The following is a 17,230-nucleotide window of genomic DNA, read 5'->3' on the forward strand; positions in this document are numbered from 1 at the left end:
TAATGAAGACTCCACCAAGCCGTAATATCCCAAGACCGAAATCGCTCACGACACCGATGCCAGGCGCACCTAATATCGTTTCTTGTCTTGCTCTCCTGATCTGCACTGTGCTCTCACCTGCTATTGTTATGTGCGCAGCTATCCAATTGACGCTATCCCCTCACGATCCTTTGTAGCAGTTACCACACTCCTTACCTCACAGATGTGCTCTCTACTCTCGTTTATTCCGCAGCCTGTATCAAGTAGCACTCTCCCGTTATGTTATCAATCAGTTAGACTGGGCCCGATTGCGCCCGAGTTATTGAGACCCGCAAGAACACAAGGAGAAGGCATTAACCATATGTCGTGTTCGAAAGTCGTGGGTTGGCAATATGGCATAATGCATATACATGGAGATGACAACGGCCGCTCGGTGCCTCGAGCAATCATCATAGCGCCTACCTGCGCAAAGACCCCTCGCTCCTCGCTACACGCACTACACCTTATGCGCGTGCAGCCTCGATCCGTCGGCGGGCAACCTGCCGCCTGTTGAGACCAGGGAAAGAAGTCGCGACGGCGTCCTTGTCCTTCGCCCGCTCGACCTCCTCGTCGGATGCGCCAAGGATGATCTCGACGTGGCAGGGGTGGCCCTGGTAGGGATTAATGCGACCGTGCGCACGGTATGTGCGGCGGCGGGTTTTCTGTCATACGGACAGATGGTTATGTTTCATTCTGTATGATTTGAACGCTATGTCAGACGTACGGGTGCCTGCTGGACGACAATGTTCTTAATGTAGAGATCCTCCAAGTCCAGGTTTTTTGCGTCAGCATTTGACTCGGCGTTCTTGAGTAGGCGCACAATGAACTTCACGGACTTCTCAGGCCAGCGACCTGAAGGAAGGTGAGCGCCGAAGACAAGGGTCGCACTGGCTCTACGCACCCTGAGTTGCCTTGAATTGCTTCGCTTGCGATGCACGCCCGACACCACCAGAGAAGCGACGGAAGGGAATGACCTGCTTGTGGTCCTTCACGTCGCTGAGGTAAGTGTAGGCCTTGGTCAGCTTGAGACCTGCCCATCATCTTCAGACGTCTCCTTTCAACCGCACATTCATACGCTACGCACCAGTCAGAGCCGCCGCAACTTCGCGCATGTTCTTGAAGTGCGTGCGGAGGTACTCCCCGCGAGCGCGGGAAGCTACAGGGTGATGTTAATATCTCAACCTCTAGACATGGTTGCGCGACGTACTCCTCTCGGGGTTGGGGCGGAGGCGGCGGCGGCGTAGCGAACTGCCCTCCGACGTTAGCATGGCGCACACGGGCATAGGGACGGCGTATACGCACCCATCTTGAAGTCTTGAAACGTTGGCCTCGGCACGTACTGCTTTGCAGGAGGTATGCGAGGCCGGTGGCTGAACTCTATCTGCCACAACTGCATAGCAGCCGGCGATCTCCGGGCAGTGATGTCGGCGCCTGTCGTACGTTGTCCACTCCTCGACGCGTCGAGCACTCCCCCGTTGACTCCGCTTCATCGTTGTCTATCCAGTCTGTGCACCGTGTGTGGCGGAATGTTCCCTTTCTCCTGCTTGTAGCGACGCCCTGATTTCTCTGATCTTGCTTGCCGTCGGCACTTGTTAAATATTCAGTGTGCCTGCTAATTCAGTGATAAGCAGGGATTCCGCAATGCCGTCTACAAGCCTATCATCTGAGTCAGCAATGGTGTTGGGATGGAAAGTCGCGCGGTGTATATAGGACCGACGGTGAGATTTCTGTCTTCTGGAGCCCCCTCAAACGCGCCCATCTACGCAGGATGGCATCCGAGAAGGAGCTTCCCATTCACCAATCTGGTGTGAACTCTACCGCTTCTGTAGACCTCAATCTCGCTCTCCAAGATGGGAATGCTAACTCGCGCAAGTCTCGCGTCGGTGGCGCTCTCCGTATCATTCTTACTCTATGCTGTCTTGCTCTTCTTGCGCCAAGGCTTCACCTTCAGTGCAAGTCGACTCTGCCTCCATACCGCGCGGCTTTCGAGACTCTGCGGATGAGCGATGTCTGCCCCAGACAGCTCCGATCACACCGTCGTCATCCTCTGAGTTACTCGAGGTCCTCGAGGCCGAGTTCGCTACTGAGGAGTTCCGGTTGCATGCTTACGGATCACTCAGCGGTGCTATCCAGATCCCGTGCGTTTCTTGTTCATGAAGTCAGATCATAGCAATATACTGAGCCTCGCATCAAGGACCGAGATGTATGATGACATGGGCACCCCAGGAGAAGATCCCAAGTGGGATATCTTCGCAGATATGCATGCATACTTGGAGTCACGCTTCCCCCTCGTGTATGTACCCCTCGCTATGTGTGACTGACTCGAGGCGACTGATACTGCGCAGACATGCGAAATTGACCAAGGCGACCGCGAACACTTACGCCCTGGTCTACCACTGGCAAGGGTCTGACGACTCTTTGAAGCCGATGCTCTTGACTGCGCACCAAGATGTTGTTCCCGTTGAGCCGTCGACGGCAGACCAGTGCTTCAGCCTCCCTTCTCTGGCTATTATGACGGCAAGTGCACTGTATGCTGCGGGATGCGCTGATCGAATGAGTTCCGCTGTAGGCGAATGGATCTGGGGGCGTGGTAGCTGTGACGACAAGCCTGGCTTGATCAGTACTCTGTAAGTTCTCCGATTGATGTCACCAGTGTCTGCGATAAACTGTTACTGTTAGGACCACTGTCGAGACGCTCCTGCAAAAAGGATTCCAACCAGCTCGTTCTATTGTACTGGCATACGGTATGGACGAAGAACGCGGTGGCCGTGCTGTGAGCATATTCCGCTAGCGATTGATAGGTCTCGTTTTAACCAGTGACGTCGTGCAGGGCGCTACCGCTATTCGGGACTACCTGCTCGAGCATCACGGCGAAGATTCGTTCTCCATCATTGTCGACGAGGGCGGTGAGTACAGTCATCGCTCGGACCACCGATGCCATTGTGACATTGTGTTCAACCAGGCGGATACGCAGTCAGAGGTGACGCGCTCATGTCCAGCCCTGCGGTGGCTGAGAAGGGTAAGCTTGATGCCAGGCTCGAGATTTCCACACCAGGCGGCCATTCGAGTGTCCCTCCCCGTCACACCGTACGTGGGATCATTCGGTGGTGTACAGGCCCTGTAACGCTGACGGGACGACCAGTCAATCGGCATGCTTGCTGCGCTGATCAAGCACATCGAGGCGAACCCCCACGTCCCGCATCTGAACCGCACCTCAACGTACTACGCCCAGCTACAATGTCAGGCAGAGCACGATCCGCTATTCCCCACGAAGTTGAAGAGGTTGGTCAAGAGGTCGCTCAAGAATGACAAGGCTTTAGCGAAGCTCGAAGCGGAGCTGCTCAAGACCGACGCTATGTTTGGGCCTCTTGCTGGGACGACGCAGGCGGTTGATATCATACATGGAGGCGTGAAGTCAAACGCACTGCCTGAGAACGCGTACTTCATCATGAACCACAGGATTGACAGTGTCGGGTACGTGAATTCTACGACGCAGAGAAAGGCACGGGGATCATCTAAACGTCACACCAGCTCGGTCGACACCGTAAAATTACACATCGCGCAGACAGTAGGACCGACGGCCAACAGTTTCAACCTGTCGGTGGATGCCTTCGGTGTGCAGTATGGCGACCTCAGCGAGGAATCGGCTTTCGGTCATCTGCAGATGTCGGACGCGTATGGCACGCAGCTCGAACCTGCGCCGGTTACACCGACCTTCGGAAGCGGCCCCTACGAGCTCTTGGCTGGTGCTGTGATCGGCGCCTTGAGCACTTCCAACAGAACCGGCATACCAAAGAAGGTTTCATGGCTCCGAGTCTTCGACGGGTGCGTCGGATGCTCTATGTGAACTCGAAGCACCTGACCGTGTCTTCTATTGACAGGTAACACGGGTGTGTGCACAATAGCCACATATATGTGGCATATCTGACTGTTTCGTAGACACGAGGCACTACTGGAAGCTAACGCAGCACATCTTCCGCTATGGACACGTTGGCCGCGATGATCACTTCAACGGAGCGCACACGGTGAATGAAGGTATGCGTTATCTCCAAACTCTGTGACAGCGTACTTAACGGTTACGGTAGCTTGCCGGGCGGAGGGCTTTTGGAGGTTATCCGCTTCCACACGCGACTAATACTTAATGGCCATGATTCCCCCTCCTCGAGTAGAGCATTATCCGTGCGCTATCTCTAGGCAATCGCACGTCGTCGTCTGCGAACCTCGCAGCTGTCCTCGCCTTGGCGGAACTCTCATTGTTTGCCGTCTTGATTAGTGAGAGCTGAAAGCTAGCGACGTATTCATACAGTCGACTTTGTAACGCGTCACGCAGCCTTGCGCTGCTGCGTGCAGTGGGTGTCTAGATGCATTTCTGATTGCACTTCGAAATATTGGACGATGCAGTGGCGCACGGTCCATTTGTCCGCGAGGCAAGTATCACACTGGATGGTGACTGGCATCCGTACGGACCCGACATTGGGTCGTGGTTGGTATGCAATGTTACGATCATCACGCTGAGTGTGGTTAGGGACGCCGAGCGTGGGACATCGACAGCTCTGCAGAGCTCGGAGGCGAAGCTTCAGACGACTGGAGGATGCGCCGGTCACCGATGCTCTTCCCGCCAGACTCCTCGCGCGCTGGAAGAGCTGCGCATCTAGTATCGTCCTCTCCGCGGTTGCTCCGCGTCCTACGCCTCCACGAACTCGCCTGCCTCCGGATCCTCATCTGCGAGACGCCGACATATGCGACATCGCGTGGTCCATTTTCTGTCGGTCATGCCCGCGCTGCACCTCCCCGGTCTCATCAGGGGTGAGCTGGTCCCTACGATAGACACGGCTCGCCAGCCTCTGCGGTCATCCCGAGTCCGGATGGAACCAGCCATGCCCAGCGGTGCGTATCTCCACGTTGATTTCGTATGACTATGCTTGCATGAACTATATATAGGCGAACTAATCTAATGAGAAGCTATGTTGCATGCAAAAACGGTTTGATCACCGTGCAATGCAAGAGCAGAGCCCGATCCTTACCATCAGTCTCCAAGCCTCCAGCCCAAGCCCGACTACGTGCGGATTCTTCTGACGTGGTATTCATGTTCTGCAATGTCTAGTCTACGGTATCCAGCCCATCTATGTACTGACCAACATCCCCGATCGAACGAGACGCGCGCTCTAGAAGCCCACAGCCGTCAATTTCCTCGACGGGTCCCGCTGCTTCTCCCCACGTTCCCCCTCCCAATGAAGCTCCACTCGATCTGGTGCGCCACCGTGAGATCCACGCCCAGCTCCTCCGCGAACTGCCACACCGTCCCCGGGTTCTTCAGGAACTGCCGGCCCACCAGGATCACGTCCGCCTGGCCCTTGTCGAGCACGCCCTGCGCGGTCGCGCCGTTCGTGATCGCGCCGACGCACGAGACGAGGATCTTGTCGCCGAGCGCCTTCTTCACCGCCTCCGCGAACGGCGCCTGGTACGCGGGCCCGCCGCGGATCTTCTGCGCGGGGTGCACGCCGCCGGAGGAGATGTCGAGCAGGTCGACGCCGTGCTCTGCCAGCAGGCCCGCGAGCCGTACTGTATCTTGCGACGTCCAGGACGGCTCGCTCGGGAGGGTCTCTTCGAGCCAGTCGGTCGCCGAGATCCTGGGCGCAGGATCCGAGTGAGACCGGATATAAGGTTTAAGTTTGTGAATGTGAAGACGTACCGGAGGAAAAGAGGCATGTCAGGGGGTATCACAGAGCGCACGGCGTCCACGACTTCTAGCGTCAGCCGCGTGCGGTTCTCCCAGCTGCCGCCATACTGGTCCGTGCGCTTGTTGGACATCGGGCTGACGAACGAATGCAGCAGGTATCCGTGCGCGTGGTGGATCTCAATGACGTCGAAGCCCGCGCGGAGGGCCCGCCGGGCAGCGTCGACGTACGCGCGCTTGAGCCGCTCGATGCCCGCGAGGGTGAGCTCCTTCGGCATGGGGAACGCGTCGGCGAACCGGATCGCGCTCGGCGCCACGACGTCGTCCGGCCAGCCGTTCGCCGCCTCCGTCGCGGTCGCGCCCATGGAGAGCCACGGCGCGACGGTGGACGCCTTGCGCCCGGCGTGCCCGAGCTGGATGCCGATCTTCTGGTTCTGGGAGTGCGCGAAGGTGACGATCTGGGCGAAGGAGTCGATCTGCTCGTCAGACCACAGCCCAAGGTCCTCGGGCGTGATGCGCCCCTCCGGGGTGACCGAGGTGGACTCGACCATGCTGAGGCCCGGGCCGCGCGACACGATACCGCCCACTGGATAAGGATGGTCAGTGGCATAACGGGGAACCTGCAATGGCGCGCGCTTACTGTGAGCAAAATGCCATGGGGTGTACTTTCCGTCTTGAGCGGAGTATTGGCACAGGGGTGAGAGCTGCGATAGGCAATGCACTCAGATAAGTTCGAACGGCTTCCTGATACAAGGATCCCTCACCCAGATACGGTTTGGGAACTCCACGCCACGATCTTGATAGGCTGGAAGAGAGTCGGGATGGGCTTGCCGTTGTCGATCACAGTGCCCGAAGGAGGGTACTGGGCCGGCGTGAAGAAGTCGACATTGGGTGCGGGGGCGTTGATTATGTCCTGCGGCATCGCTGTGATGTTTATTGGAGGAGGAGTAGGGGACGATGAGGAGAAGGAGGGTGGAAGGAAGGCTTTTATACGCGTCGGGCGGCAGGTTGTGCGATACGAGCACTAAGTCGTGTCATGGCACATCATTTCCGGAGCCCGAGGGCGAGGAGATCCCGACGCCTTTTTGTCCTGCGGCGACAGGCCAAGCATCGTTCTGACTGAGCCACCGGCCATCCGCAAGACGCGTGACGTCACGCGTCAGCGAAGCGCACTCGTCGCCGGCGCCAACGCGTCTTGTCTTTGCCGGCAATCCCTCGGATCCTCCAGCTTTGTGTACGCTGCCCGGCCACTCCTCCGAGTCGAACCTCCGAAGGAGCTTGAAGGACATCCCTCGCGCTTCGTCAGCGCCCAAAGGCTATGCTTCGTCATTCTGGGGGGTTCCCGGCCCCGACGACCTATCGTTGGGTCGTCTGTCCGTTAATAAGCCCATTTCGGCAGTAAGTAGAAGAACGCAGGACGCCAATGCACCGGAGTTGGGTCCACGATGTCTTCCCAATTGCCGCGCTGAATCAGAATGGAGACTCCTGACTGCAACCTTGTATACAGCATTTCAGGCTTTCAGCGAAAAACACCACCGACCGTTGAATTGGGCGGGTGCTCCAATGCTCTTTGCAACTTCGAGAATTCCGCGTCCAAACCGGAGCGCGAACATCGTGTGTTCGTGCCTCCCTTCGACGATTCGAATCTTGCTACCGAATAGCAGCATGACGATCACCCTTCCCTGGAAGGCCGGGCTGCACCTGTCCTGGGAATGCTTGAGGTCAGCAGCGAGTACTTGAGCCCTGAGTGCCCCGTATGACCACGCGTCATCTGCCCGGACGACCGAACTCGAGATGTGCGAGAGTTCTTGGGCGAGCTGGCTGGTCACATCTACATGCGTATTCTGGACGCCGACGGCGTATATTACTCAGTAAAGCGCCCCCTGACCATTATATGCAGAAGTGTCAAGAAGTATGGCTTCTGTATAAACGTTGTTTAATGAGAACTGAGATTCAAGCCACTGTGCGCGCAAGGAAGCGCACTTTCACGGCGACGTCTCCGACGGGTGCTTGCAGCACTTCTCTTGCTATCCTGGCAACATGGGTGACAGCGTGCGGGGTCACCAGAGCTTGTTAACAACTCCCGAGTGCGGCTCTTGATCTCCTCCATCGTGTACACCGGCCCACGCTTTGTGTCCCTCTTCGAATTCACAGCCCTTACTTACAACACGTACAATATTCTGAGGCCCCAAGGCATTTTGCCATGTCGGTCGTCGTACTCGTTTCGTAGTCTTTGGAAAGACCATAGCCGCGGTCGCTGAGGTCGTTGAAGGGAGTGGCACGATGAGGCTTGGACGATGAACGTAACGTTCGAGTTCTAGAGGATTGCAGCCCAGCTTGTGTTCGCCGCACCGATTGTGGCGTCTCGAGTCAAACCGAACTGTGCTGTACATTGTCGAGGTCCACCTCCTAATATCAGTACTCTCCTCTCATGCATACTGCCGCGGTCACCTTGGAGGTGGACCAGTTTCAGAATGGCGGGTCTTGTCGCTGCGCCGAGTCGCCATGAGGACGAGTGCACACAGATTGTGTAGATCGCACGCTTCACCCTCCCACTTTCCCGCCAACGTCGTGCTGAGCGACCCTGTCAGTATTCACAAGTGACTTGAAGAACTAATGGCTACGACTGAGACAGGGTTCCCACCATCGCCCCGGATGTCGTCGCGGCCACGCTCTCCTCACCACCTTTCGTGACCGTAGACGGTGTCATCAATATCCGCGACTTCGGCAACTGCCCCTCCTCATCCTCGCCAGACGCGGTGGTCAAGCCGCACCACCTCTTCAGGTCGGGCGAGCCCAGTCGCGTCACCCCGAGCGGGGCAGAGGCGCTCCGCGCGCTGGGGGTCAAGAAGGTGTTCGACCTCCGGGCGGACGTGGAGATCGCGAAGTACAAGAGCGCGAACGCGGGGATAGAGGGCGTGCAGTTCATTAGGGCGCCCATCGTGGACATGTCGTTCGACCCGGTGGGCCTAGCTCAGAGGTGCGCGTCCATTCCACTTCAGCCCCATGGACGCCGGCCGATGTTGTTGCCGCCGTAGATTGAAGCAGTTCGAGACGAGCGAGTCGGAGGTGGGTCCTGCATCCCGTGCGTTCCGAGTCTGGGCGACTTTGACGGCTATGTTTCGAATCGTAGGCGTTCATGGTATTGTACTCTGAGATCCTGGAACGCGGAGGGGGTGCCGTGGAGACGGTCCTCCTCCATCTGCGCGATCACCCCGATGAGCCTTGTCTCCTACACTGCACCGGTGAGCCGCGGCCATGACGACGTATCTATTTGACAGCAGTCTTACGCTGGATATGCACTTAGCGGGAAAGGACCGTACAGGTGTCTTCGCGGCTCTGATCCTTTTGGTGCGTTTATGTGAATGTCTGGAAGCGCCCGCAGCTGACACTCGGCCTGACAGCTCCTCGGCGCGAGCGACGAGGACATCATCGAGGACTATACGCTCACCACCGTCGGGCTGCAGCCCGCGCTGCCCCTCCTCGTCGCGCGGTTCGAGAAGGAACAGGTCTACCGCGACAACAGAGCGGGCACGCTCAACATGGCGACGGCAAAGTACGTCACACGCGGCATCTGTGCGCCCGGGAGCTCACCACACCTCGAATGTGGGTTGCAGGCCGCAGACGATGCGTGTCTTGCTGGATCATGTGCGCGAGAGGTATGGCGGTGTCGAGGGGTACTTGAAGACGCACACGACGCTGGCGGAGGACGACTTTGCCCGCATTCGGGCGAATTTGCTTGTCCCTGCGTGTACCACTCACCAATGAGAGTAGACGGTCGTAACGCTGTGTTCGCGTGTATCAAGACAGTTCCGATCTCTCGTTTCAACATACAGCGCCTCGGCAGCTCATCGCCAATCGCCCGTCGCCCGCACGACGTCATCGTGTTCTTAGACTGCAATGTTCTGCGGAATCCGACTAGAGAAAGGGCTGGAAGAAGGTGGGGACGGTTTTCACAAGTATCACGGCAGCAACGAGCTTGCTGGTCATGCTACTCAACGATGCCGCCGGAACCCGCGGAGATTCGACCACAGCTACTTATTAGTCAGACAAGAATTACCTCTCGGCGGAAGGCAGCGAATACATGTAATGCGGTCATGCGACACGACCAAGGAGGTCAAAGCCTACCAGCACATTGCTCACTCGTCAGAGGATCGCGCGAAATATCAGGGCTCCGTGGTGCGTACATGTCGCCGGTTGCCTACCGTTGAAGCTGTGGCTGATATTGTATGTTTGGGATATCGTAGTCGGACTCGGTTCGGCGGGGTATTTACAGCGTTCTGACCTACGCTTCAGGGCAGCAGCGCGTGGGTGGCCGATCCTGCAGGAGCCGGTCTATGGAACAAACGACGTATCAATCGAGACGCCAACGGTGGATCGATTCGTACGCCCGGAAACCGGCGTATGTAGAATTAACTAAGCTTGCTTGGGGCCTTCGGTCCTTTGTTATCTCTTTCGGCGGAGACAGACCATACTGTGCCATTCCACCCTGGATCACTGTAATGACGTTGGCTATGCAGCTCGCTGGCGACAGGGCTTCCATCTCGGAGTGCGCCGAGGCGAGTACAACACTGCGTCTATTTCGTCCTCACTGAGTGTCTAACATATGCTCCGGCATATAGGGCTCTCCGATCCTCAAATGCCAAGGCAATGTTGCACGCCCCATGTCGGTGAGCGGGATCAAAGGCTCAGTACGGTGAGTCAAACTGTGAGTCATAGAGGTCTCAGACCTTCCGTAACGCGTGGCTCTAAGCTGTACGATCCAGATCGTCACATCGACTCGGACTCGCACGCGGATGCTCAGACAGCCTCACTCTATCTGATTTCATCACTCGGCTGGGCGAAGGAACCGCGAACATCGAAGTGTCTCATACGACGTGCAATAGCTTGGGCGTTGAAGGCGTGACGGTCTCCCATCGGCCAGCCCGTACTATCACTTCGTTCGTGCTCTTCACTCGCGTTTTGAAAAGCCTCGAATTATCATATATTGACAAAGTTGAAAGTGCTGTTCATAATGCGGTGGCCACTGCGTGCTCTAATGCACCTGTTAGCGCCGCGATTTGACTGATGGCGACCCATTGGTCTCAGTTGCCTTCATGGTACGCATGATCAAGGCCCATCCTCAAGTTGGATCATGGATCGTGCTGGAATAGCGTCTCATACATGGTCCTATGTAGGAAACTCATCTTAGCCTCTGCGCTTCCTGCGCGGCGGGCGGCCATGATGCACCTCTGTACGTCAAGGCACTTCCACGAGCTTCTGTCTCAGATCTTCTTCAACGTCTACAAGCCATCCACTCCCTTCGCAAAGACCGCCTCCACCGCTCGACTACTCGGTGGTGGTTGTCAAGTGCGTCTCATTTTCCTGAATCGCCGGACTTCGCTTAGCATGAACCATAGCGCGGGGACCCACCCATGCCCACGCTCACGGAGTTGATTGCCGTATTCGATGTGCTACCACAGTGGTACTACCAGAACCGCCACCGCCGCTTCGTCAATCTTTCGCTCATCAGAAAGCTGCCAGTGCCGGTGCTGCACCACATGCCCCGAAGACGGCGCGATCTTCTTCTCTTATGCAGAGACTGTTTTTGCTGGGGCGTTCTCGTCGCCGACGCCCGCAGAGACGGCGCGCAAAGTCAATCTGTTTCTATCGTCAAAGACAGCGAAGACGATGGTTGTTATCGCAGCTGTTGACACGGGCATGATAAGCTTCTTCCGCTTCGGTGAAGGTGTTTTCACTCAGTCATATCAGGACTTCTTTCAGGACAATGATGAGGAACATGCAATGGAGTTGGTCTTCGGTGTGCGTCCTCACCCACTGTGCGTGAATTGCAATGCGAAGGCAATGTACCAGGTCGCTCACGATGATCCTGAACCCACTGTGACTAACAATTACGAAGCTTTCATAATTTAGCGAACGCTAGGCAGCGTCACGCTGTGCGATCTTGTGCCAACGGAGCGCTACTCCCTAGTATGATGCAGTATATATTACATGCTGCTGCCTGCCTTATGCCGCATCCGCCTCTGCAACGCACCGTACACGTCGTCAACCTCTACGACATACAAATTACGAGGGCTACGCTCGCTGACGCTTTGAAACGTGTAGTCCCACCCAGCAATTGCTTGTCCCAAATAGTGAACCCACGGGCTCATATCATCATGACTAATATATCGTCCGACTGGTCAACTATGTCTCTCGCGTGAGTTGAAAGAGACCTGTTATGACAAATTATCTCATGATCACCACAGTCTAGGGCCTGCCGTACGTCTTCTCTGCTACATCAGTGCATGAACGGTCGTGATGGCCTCCATTTCCAATCGGATCTCGTAGTTCCTAGGATTCGCATTTAGCTGCGCTTTGCAAGGCATTCTGTCTGTACAAGTTTGTGAGTTGTTTCATCTTGAAGGCTATACATGATTGACGGCCACAATTTCAGACATTTACTATGTGTGTTTTCCGAAGGATTTAGCCTTCCAGAAATGCCTAGGTACGGTCTGTATAAGCCAGGCTGACGTCCTCTAAGCAGACCTCACACAGTCTATCTTGTCTGCCTCTATGAGTGGGCTCAGACTATCATGATAACTCACAACCTATATTATACTTTTGTTCTCCAGACTACCGTCGACGATGCGACCTGGCCAATGGCACAAGATGCTTGGCTGCCTATGTTCCTCATGCCCGTCTTCACCGCAACTACTGTTCAACTCTTCTATGCTTGGCGTATCGCGAAATTGTCGCAGAGCCGACTCTTCTCAGTCATCATCATCTTTGTGAGTCACAGAAGTGTCTTCGTTGGACAGTACTATACTGAGCTACGCACAGGCCATCTGGTTCGCGTGATGTTTTGGCATCATATCTGCTGTCATGATGAAGGTGCGTATATCAATCGACGGTAACGCACAAAGTGACAGTAGCATCATGATATGCATCGTACAGCCAGACAACGTAATATTGCCAACCATTTTCAGGGTATCTCCGATGGTAATTCGTATCGATATCAAGTATCGGACGCCTTACGAGCGTAACTAGGTCTGGTCGGCTGGTAGCGCCACCGTAGATGTGACGATATCCGCATTCATGGTCTATTTGGTGCGTCTAGTCACGGTAGTCGGGTTTCTATTGCCAAATGATTTAACCTTCATCCAGTTACATCGCATGAGAAATGAATGGGCAAAAACCGATCTGTTGGTCAATCGCATTATAAGAATGGTGATTGAGACGGGATGCGTTACAGGTATGTCTCGTTGTTCTTGTCATACTATTTTCGATGAGTTCATCGACGTTTTAGTCATAAATGCAATCGCGATTGTGTGTTTTTTGTGGTATATACCAGCTGTGGTCAGTCTCATAGTGTATCGGTGAACGACAAACACGTTGACCAGTCTCGCTAGGCGTCTTGTTTGTGAGTCCACGTCAAACCATTTTCGCACTTCCAGCAGCTCTTTGACCCGCCGATAGCTTGTTGACTCTGCCGAAATTGTGACGAATCAGTATTCACTACAACTCTTACAGTGCTGACGCCATTTCCCTCAGGTATGCCAATAGCCTGTTGGTCTCACTGAACAACAGAGTCCTGTTACGTAGAGAGGCCTCCGAAGTCGACCTAGGATTTCGTCTAACTCTCTCGGTGAGCAGTCGACAGCCTACGGCGCGTACATCGTCGATTGTACAGGGCGTGGGCGCAGGCCCTCAATGCTCGACTGAGGTCGCCCTCGAGGAAGCTGCAGACGCTGATGATCACTCCTCCGAGGTCCGTGAACTGTTAGAGGCAGCGTGTTTATTGATTGACCACGACCGTGCTTAGGTTCCGAAATGACATCAAGGCATGCTCTGTCGCATGAGCGACATTGCGCTTCTGCGGACGAGGAGGCTCAGAAGAACGTATCAAAACTGGTAGTTTTTTTTGACCCGTCCCATCAGCTGCGGTACACATAACTTAGAAGTGTCCCGTTTCGTCACTTCCACCGTCCCAACCTTCGTATCTATGGCGTCTCGAGCTCTTATATTCATCTCTCTGGAAGCGGACTACGCTCTGCGGGGTGGCGGGTGCGCTGCCGTGCGAGGCTGTACAGAAGGTGTGTATGATACATACCTCTGGGTGCGACCGTGACGCTCCCGACGCCCCAGTAGATCCCGTTGAAGCCGCTTGCGCTCACAAAGCTTCGTCGCGAGTATAGACGCATCTTTATGGTGCCATGGGGAAAAGAAGGAGGTTGACGGCCGTACCTGCGAGTCTACCGACCTACTAATATAGTTGGTTGACCGAGCCCGAAGCTGGATCTGAGCAGTGAGACCTTACTGACTGCGTACCACAAGATTGAACCGTACGAACGTCGACCCTCGGTCATGGTCCTCCACGACAATCTCGTGTTCATTCAGCGACACGAGCAACGCGTATTCGCCCTGCCGTCGACTTGTGGACGTCGTCCAGAGAGGTGAGCACTTGCGTCCAAGTGCGATTGCTAAAGCGCTCAAGATCTCAGATGTACTTACCGCCGATCACGGTAAGCGCGCTGGGGAGCGCTCAGCGCTGACGCGGACGCGTGAAGCTTGAAGCACTGAAGTTTGAGCAGAGTTGGAGGGCCGGTAGCGGCGGCCAACCACGTCGGCTCTGGAAGGATATATGTAGCCCTCGGACGGCGGCGGTCGTTTCTGTGCCAACGTTTCCCGATGCTAGTGCAAGCTAGTACGGCCGCCCGGCCTGCGCTGATATCAACGCAATGTCCATTGATCCGTGCTCCGGCAGTTCGTTTCACGGATCTGACTCCTCCTTTCAATTCATTTAGAAGACCGTCAAAGCCGGTCAAGTGCCCGCGTCGAATCCGGAGCTGCTCGGAGCACCGACTGGTTTGGGGCGACCTCCGACTGCCTCGGAGCTCCACACCGCTTCTGCCATGCAGATGGACACTGCCAGCGGGATGCTGTCCTACCAAGGCAGCAAGTATCTGCAGTGCCGCGGCGGTCAAGCCAATTCAAAGCGATGTTCAAATATCTATATGTAGGCCGGGTCGAGCTCACCACGTCCACCTTGATCACTGGCACAAGCTCAACGATTATGCAGATGACGAACCTCACGCCGCGTTCGTTCAGCTCGTTTTTCATCGGCATGACCTTGGCCACTGCGTATGTGACTGAATCTCGTCCCACCTTTCCAGCTGCTGACGTGGATTTTTCAGAATGCATGGCTGCACTTGTGCTCAGCTCATGTATTATCTCAGACATTACTCAGACAGAGACGGTTCGACTATGCGAAGCCTGGTGGGTCTTTGAGTAACATCCGTAGTGTCTAATCAAAGTGATGCTTCACAGATCATACTTCTCTGGTGCGAATGACCTGACATTCTAACATGAGTATATCTACAGTGCTTCCATTTAGGGCACTAGATACGCTGTCGACAATCATGAGTGTAGATGTGCGTATTCCCCGTTACTATTTTCGATCTTCTTGCGCCTAAGACCGGTTCAGGGTAACTGGTACTATATGGTTCAAAATCATGGTACAACGTCTATATCGTCACTGCCGAGGTATGTCCACCACAGCTGTGCAACCAGCCCTTCCTGATGGGTTCTGCATTTCAGATCCTCAGCGGTGCGTACATCCATAGACCTTTGTGCGAACAATTCACTGATGCTCCTCCACCCAGCTAGAACACCTCACCTCTGTATGTAGCTGTGGCTTGTGCAGATTTAAGTACGACTTACGTGGATCATCAGGCTACTGTTACATTTGCTGTGCGGAGGTCTGGTTCACCCTCATGTACTTTGACGAACATATACTGACCATGATCTGCTTAGTTTCGACATCTTCACGTTGTGGAAACGTGAGTCTTGGATGCAACTGTCTATTCCTAGACCCTATGATGATGACGAATGCCGCTTGACAATTGAAAGTGTCTCGGCGGCAACGGTGCAGAGTACCATTAGTTGTGACATCCGTTAGTCAGTGCGGATGATCACCATATCGTGTGTATTGACGTGAATGGTTTCAAGAGCGCGTTGTCGATGATCGCAATTGGTGAGTAAAGCATGAAAATCACATACTTTGTGTGCCGTCCATCCTAACACGAGATCTCAGGTTCTGCGCTCTGTGAGTATCAAGGCCCGGGCTCGATCATAGCATTGGTCTCGAGGTCGCTGATGCACGGGTCCGTAACAGCAATGCTGTATGTCCACTCCTTGAGTTGACGACAGCCCAGACCATTCATTGCGACCTTGATATCAATACGGTCACAGAGGCTACGACTCCCAGCTCGTTCGCGACTTGTGGGAATTGCTACGCGAGCCAAAAGTCAGTTACAGCCCAGCATCATATGGACCACACGACATTGACAGGAGGCAGATGCAAATCTCAATACAAACGCTCACGGCCTTCATGGCGAACCTCTTCCTATGTGCAGCTCTCTGCTGGGTAGTCCGAGTTGAAGGCGCCAAACTGGCTCCGGACTCGATGTAAGCTCCTGTCCATCTATATGCTACAAGGCGCATTGACACCGTCATGATGTTGCATTAGCATGAGGTCGACGATCCGGAGGTACACCTTATACACGGTCTTCCGAACCCTGTTTGCTGCGTGCGACCACTCCCGCTTCCTTGACCGTCTTACAAGTCATCGCTAACCCGTTGTCAGCCTGGTCGAACTGTTCGCATTCATTATGGTCAGTCAATACGCTCATCGGCGGGAATCGCTAATCTCAGTGAATCAGTACATCGGTTGGTTAGACGACGACTCGTACTATTGGACCATATTCCATATCCCATCCAGCAAAGGTGAGCCGCCATTCCTGGATTGTTCGAAACGTCAGCGCTCATAGCCTTGCAGTATACGTCAACTCTATCCTTGCTATGTGAGCATGATACGCTGAGAAAGTATCTGAGAACAACTCACGGAGCTGTACAGGCTGAATGCTCGTCACTCGTTGGCTGAGTACGGCCAGGATGGCTCGACATACTTCGAGGACAGCATCATCTTCGCCACCATGCTAGACGTAGAGCAAGCCACGGACGAATCTGCTTGCAGCACCGCCGTGACTCCGAACAACGCGGACTCGTGCGTCGCCGGCTACAGTGAGTTCCCCTCAGCACAATTTGTCGATGGCACTGTACTGGAGCCGCTGGCGCACGTATAGATACTCGGCTGGAGAAGATGGGTCATGATAACACGGTACCACACTCAGACGAGTCTTGAGTTCTGGCGGCTATCCAACGCTGTTAGCCAGACAGTCGCATTCCGCCGCGAGGAGTCAACGGCACTGGGGGGCTCATTACCAGAGACCTCAACTTCGCCGTGCACTTGAGGTCTATTAATAGCTATGTAAGGCTGTACTATATTCAACGTGTTACGATATGATAGGAGCTACGGTCTAATAACGGTGTTGCGTCTATGCCAACGAAGGCTATCATGGTCTTCCTCCATCTGCGCGACAGTGACTCGGCGGAACATACGCTCAAAGAGAAGAATGTGAGTGAATACGTCCTTCGAGTTTACCACTGCGTCGAGCATGACCCTCGCACCGCTTGTACCATTGTTACAGGGAA

At 54.9% G+C, this 17,230-nt stretch overlaps 9 protein-coding genes across 9 annotated transcripts; 7 read left to right on the forward strand and 2 right to left on the reverse strand.

Moving 5' to 3' along the window:
- Window positions 1-80: 80 nt before the first annotated feature.
- B0H18DRAFT_1164683 (60S ribosomal protein L17/L23) lies at window positions 81-1,777 on the reverse strand (the record flags this gene model as incomplete). The annotated part of the gene is made up of 6 exons (XM_048035836.1): window positions 81-680; window positions 743-870; window positions 920-1,048; window positions 1,103-1,174; window positions 1,222-1,266; window positions 1,774-1,777. The coding sequence occupies 6 exons, from the start codon at window positions 1,775-1,777 to the stop codon at window positions 483-485; spliced, it is 576 nt and encodes a 191-aa protein (XP_047899766.1). The 3' UTR covers window positions 81-482.
- A 533-nt stretch (window positions 1,778-2,310) lies between these two features.
- On the forward strand, window positions 2,311-4,197 carry B0H18DRAFT_973711 (uncharacterized protein; the record flags this gene model as incomplete). Its single annotated transcript, XM_048043955.1, has 9 exons — window positions 2,311-2,539; window positions 2,588-2,645; window positions 2,698-2,791; window positions 2,849-2,924; window positions 2,981-3,105; window positions 3,161-3,492; window positions 3,550-3,817; window positions 3,924-4,053; window positions 4,118-4,197. Coding segments are annotated over 9 exons (1,389 nt in total), but the record flags the coding sequence as incomplete, so codon positions are not given.
- A 3,972-nt stretch (window positions 4,198-8,169) lies between these two features.
- B0H18DRAFT_1113800 (protein-tyrosine phosphatase-like protein) lies at window positions 8,170-9,463 on the forward strand (the record flags this gene model as incomplete). The annotated part of the gene is made up of 7 exons (XM_048033012.1): window positions 8,170-8,225; window positions 8,331-8,675; window positions 8,734-8,764; window positions 8,829-8,940; window positions 9,003-9,046; window positions 9,100-9,251; window positions 9,313-9,463. The coding sequence occupies 7 exons, from the start codon at window positions 8,170-8,172 to the stop codon at window positions 9,461-9,463; spliced, it is 891 nt and encodes a 296-aa protein (XP_047899768.1).
- Window positions 9,464-9,508: 45 nt separating this feature from the next.
- On the forward strand, window positions 9,509-10,572 carry B0H18DRAFT_322551 (uncharacterized protein). The gene is made up of 3 exons (XM_048037568.1): window positions 9,509-9,874; window positions 9,943-10,403; window positions 10,462-10,572. The coding sequence occupies exons 1-2, from the start codon at window positions 9,596-9,598 to the stop codon at window positions 10,288-10,290; spliced, it is 627 nt and encodes a 208-aa protein (XP_047899769.1). The 5' UTR covers window positions 9,509-9,595; the 3' UTR covers window positions 10,291-10,403; window positions 10,462-10,572.
- Window positions 10,573-10,915: 343 nt separating this feature from the next.
- B0H18DRAFT_1113801 (uncharacterized protein) lies at window positions 10,916-12,535 on the forward strand (the record flags this gene model as incomplete). Its single annotated transcript, XM_048033013.1, has 5 exons — window positions 10,916-11,044; window positions 11,095-11,223; window positions 11,276-11,497; window positions 12,310-12,465; window positions 12,518-12,535. 5 exons carry the CDS (start codon window positions 10,916-10,918, stop codon window positions 12,533-12,535), a joined length of 654 nt encoding a protein of 217 aa, XP_047899770.1.
- Window positions 12,536-12,545: 10 nt separating this feature from the next.
- B0H18DRAFT_973743 (uncharacterized protein) lies at window positions 12,546-13,562 on the forward strand. Its single transcript, XM_048043956.1, has 8 exons — window positions 12,546-12,676; window positions 12,725-12,784; window positions 12,842-12,929; window positions 12,984-13,033; window positions 13,087-13,097; window positions 13,154-13,174; window positions 13,229-13,322; window positions 13,500-13,562. Exons 1-8 carry the CDS (start codon window positions 12,560-12,562, stop codon window positions 13,509-13,511), a joined length of 453 nt encoding a protein of 150 aa, XP_047899771.1. The 5' UTR covers window positions 12,546-12,559; the 3' UTR covers window positions 13,512-13,562.
- B0H18DRAFT_973746 (uncharacterized protein) lies at window positions 13,327-14,281 on the reverse strand. Its single transcript, XM_048043957.1, has 3 exons — window positions 14,028-14,281; window positions 13,502-13,969; window positions 13,327-13,447 (listed from the first exon to the last, which is right to left on the reverse strand). The coding sequence occupies exon 2, from the start codon at window positions 13,876-13,878 to the stop codon at window positions 13,702-13,704; it is 177 nt and encodes a 58-aa protein (XP_047899772.1). The 5' UTR covers window positions 13,879-13,969; window positions 14,028-14,281; the 3' UTR covers window positions 13,327-13,447; window positions 13,502-13,701.
- A 440-nt stretch (window positions 14,282-14,721) lies between these two features.
- On the forward strand, window positions 14,722-15,673 carry B0H18DRAFT_973750 (uncharacterized protein). The gene is made up of 10 exons (XM_048043958.1): window positions 14,722-14,818; window positions 14,872-14,953; window positions 15,005-15,018; window positions 15,072-15,108; window positions 15,162-15,220; window positions 15,275-15,284; window positions 15,340-15,357; window positions 15,410-15,435; window positions 15,491-15,516; window positions 15,587-15,673. Exons 1-10 carry the CDS (start codon window positions 14,751-14,753, stop codon window positions 15,646-15,648), a joined length of 402 nt encoding a protein of 133 aa, XP_047899773.1. The 5' UTR covers window positions 14,722-14,750; the 3' UTR covers window positions 15,649-15,673.
- B0H18DRAFT_322690 (uncharacterized protein) lies at window positions 15,536-17,028 on the forward strand. The gene is made up of 11 exons (XM_048037569.1): window positions 15,536-15,710; window positions 15,771-15,782; window positions 15,852-15,858; window positions 15,929-15,983; window positions 16,035-16,144; window positions 16,206-16,265; window positions 16,323-16,350; window positions 16,399-16,462; window positions 16,515-16,539; window positions 16,593-16,759; window positions 16,822-17,028. The coding sequence occupies exons 1-11, from the start codon at window positions 15,698-15,700 to the stop codon at window positions 16,878-16,880; spliced, it is 600 nt and encodes a 199-aa protein (XP_047899774.1). The 5' UTR covers window positions 15,536-15,697; the 3' UTR covers window positions 16,881-17,028.
- The last annotated feature ends 202 nt before the right edge of the window (window positions 17,029-17,230 follow it).

Source organism: Fomitopsis serialis (assembly GCF_022376445.1).
Source record: "Fomitopsis serialis strain Sig1Antser10 chromosome Unknown B0H18scaffold_3, whole genome shotgun sequence".
NCBI classification, from domain to species: domain Eukaryota; kingdom Fungi; phylum Basidiomycota; class Agaricomycetes; order Polyporales; family Fomitopsidaceae; genus Fomitopsis; species Fomitopsis serialis.

Excerpts from the sequence above, each read along its gene's own strand:
- B0H18DRAFT_322551 (XM_048037568.1), top strand. The coding sequence starts at position 9,596 with ATGTTCTGCGGAATCCGACTAGAGAAAGGGCTGGAAGAAGGTGGGGAC. Across the intron at positions 9,875-9,942 it reads CGAAATATCAGGGCTCCGTG|TCGGACTCGGTTCGGCGGGG; the intron begins GTGCGTACATGT and ends GGGATATCGTAG.
- B0H18DRAFT_973743 (XM_048043956.1), top strand. The coding sequence starts at position 12,560 with ATGATGAAGGTGCGTATATCAATCGACGGTAACGCACAAAGTGACAGT. Across the intron at positions 12,677-12,724 it reads TTTTCAGGGTATCTCCGATG|GTCTGGTCGGCTGGTAGCGC; the intron begins GTAATTCGTATC and ends GAGCGTAACTAG. Across the intron at positions 12,930-12,983 it reads TGAGACGGGATGCGTTACAG|TCATAAATGCAATCGCGATT; the intron begins GTATGTCTCGTT and ends TCGACGTTTTAG.
- B0H18DRAFT_973746 (XM_048043957.1), bottom strand. The coding sequence starts at position 13,878 with ATGCGTCTATACTCGCGACGAAGCTTTGTGAGCGCAAGCGGCTTCAAC.
- B0H18DRAFT_973750 (XM_048043958.1), top strand. The coding sequence starts at position 14,751 with ATGCAGATGACGAACCTCACGCCGCGTTCGTTCAGCTCGTTTTTCATC. Across the intron at positions 15,109-15,161 it reads CGACAATCATGAGTGTAGAT|GGTAACTGGTACTATATGGT; the intron begins GTGCGTATTCCC and ends AGACCGGTTCAG. Across the intron at positions 15,436-15,490 it reads GTTACATTTGCTGTGCGGAG|TTTCGACATCTTCACGTTGT; the intron begins GTCTGGTTCACC and ends TGATCTGCTTAG.
- B0H18DRAFT_322690 (XM_048037569.1), top strand. Across the intron at positions 16,351-16,398 it reads AACTGTTCGCATTCATTATG|TACATCGGTTGGTTAGACGA; the intron begins GTCAGTCAATAC and ends TCAGTGAATCAG. Across the intron at positions 16,760-16,821 it reads CTCGTGCGTCGCCGGCTACA|ATACTCGGCTGGAGAAGATG; the intron begins GTGAGTTCCCCT and ends GCGCACGTATAG.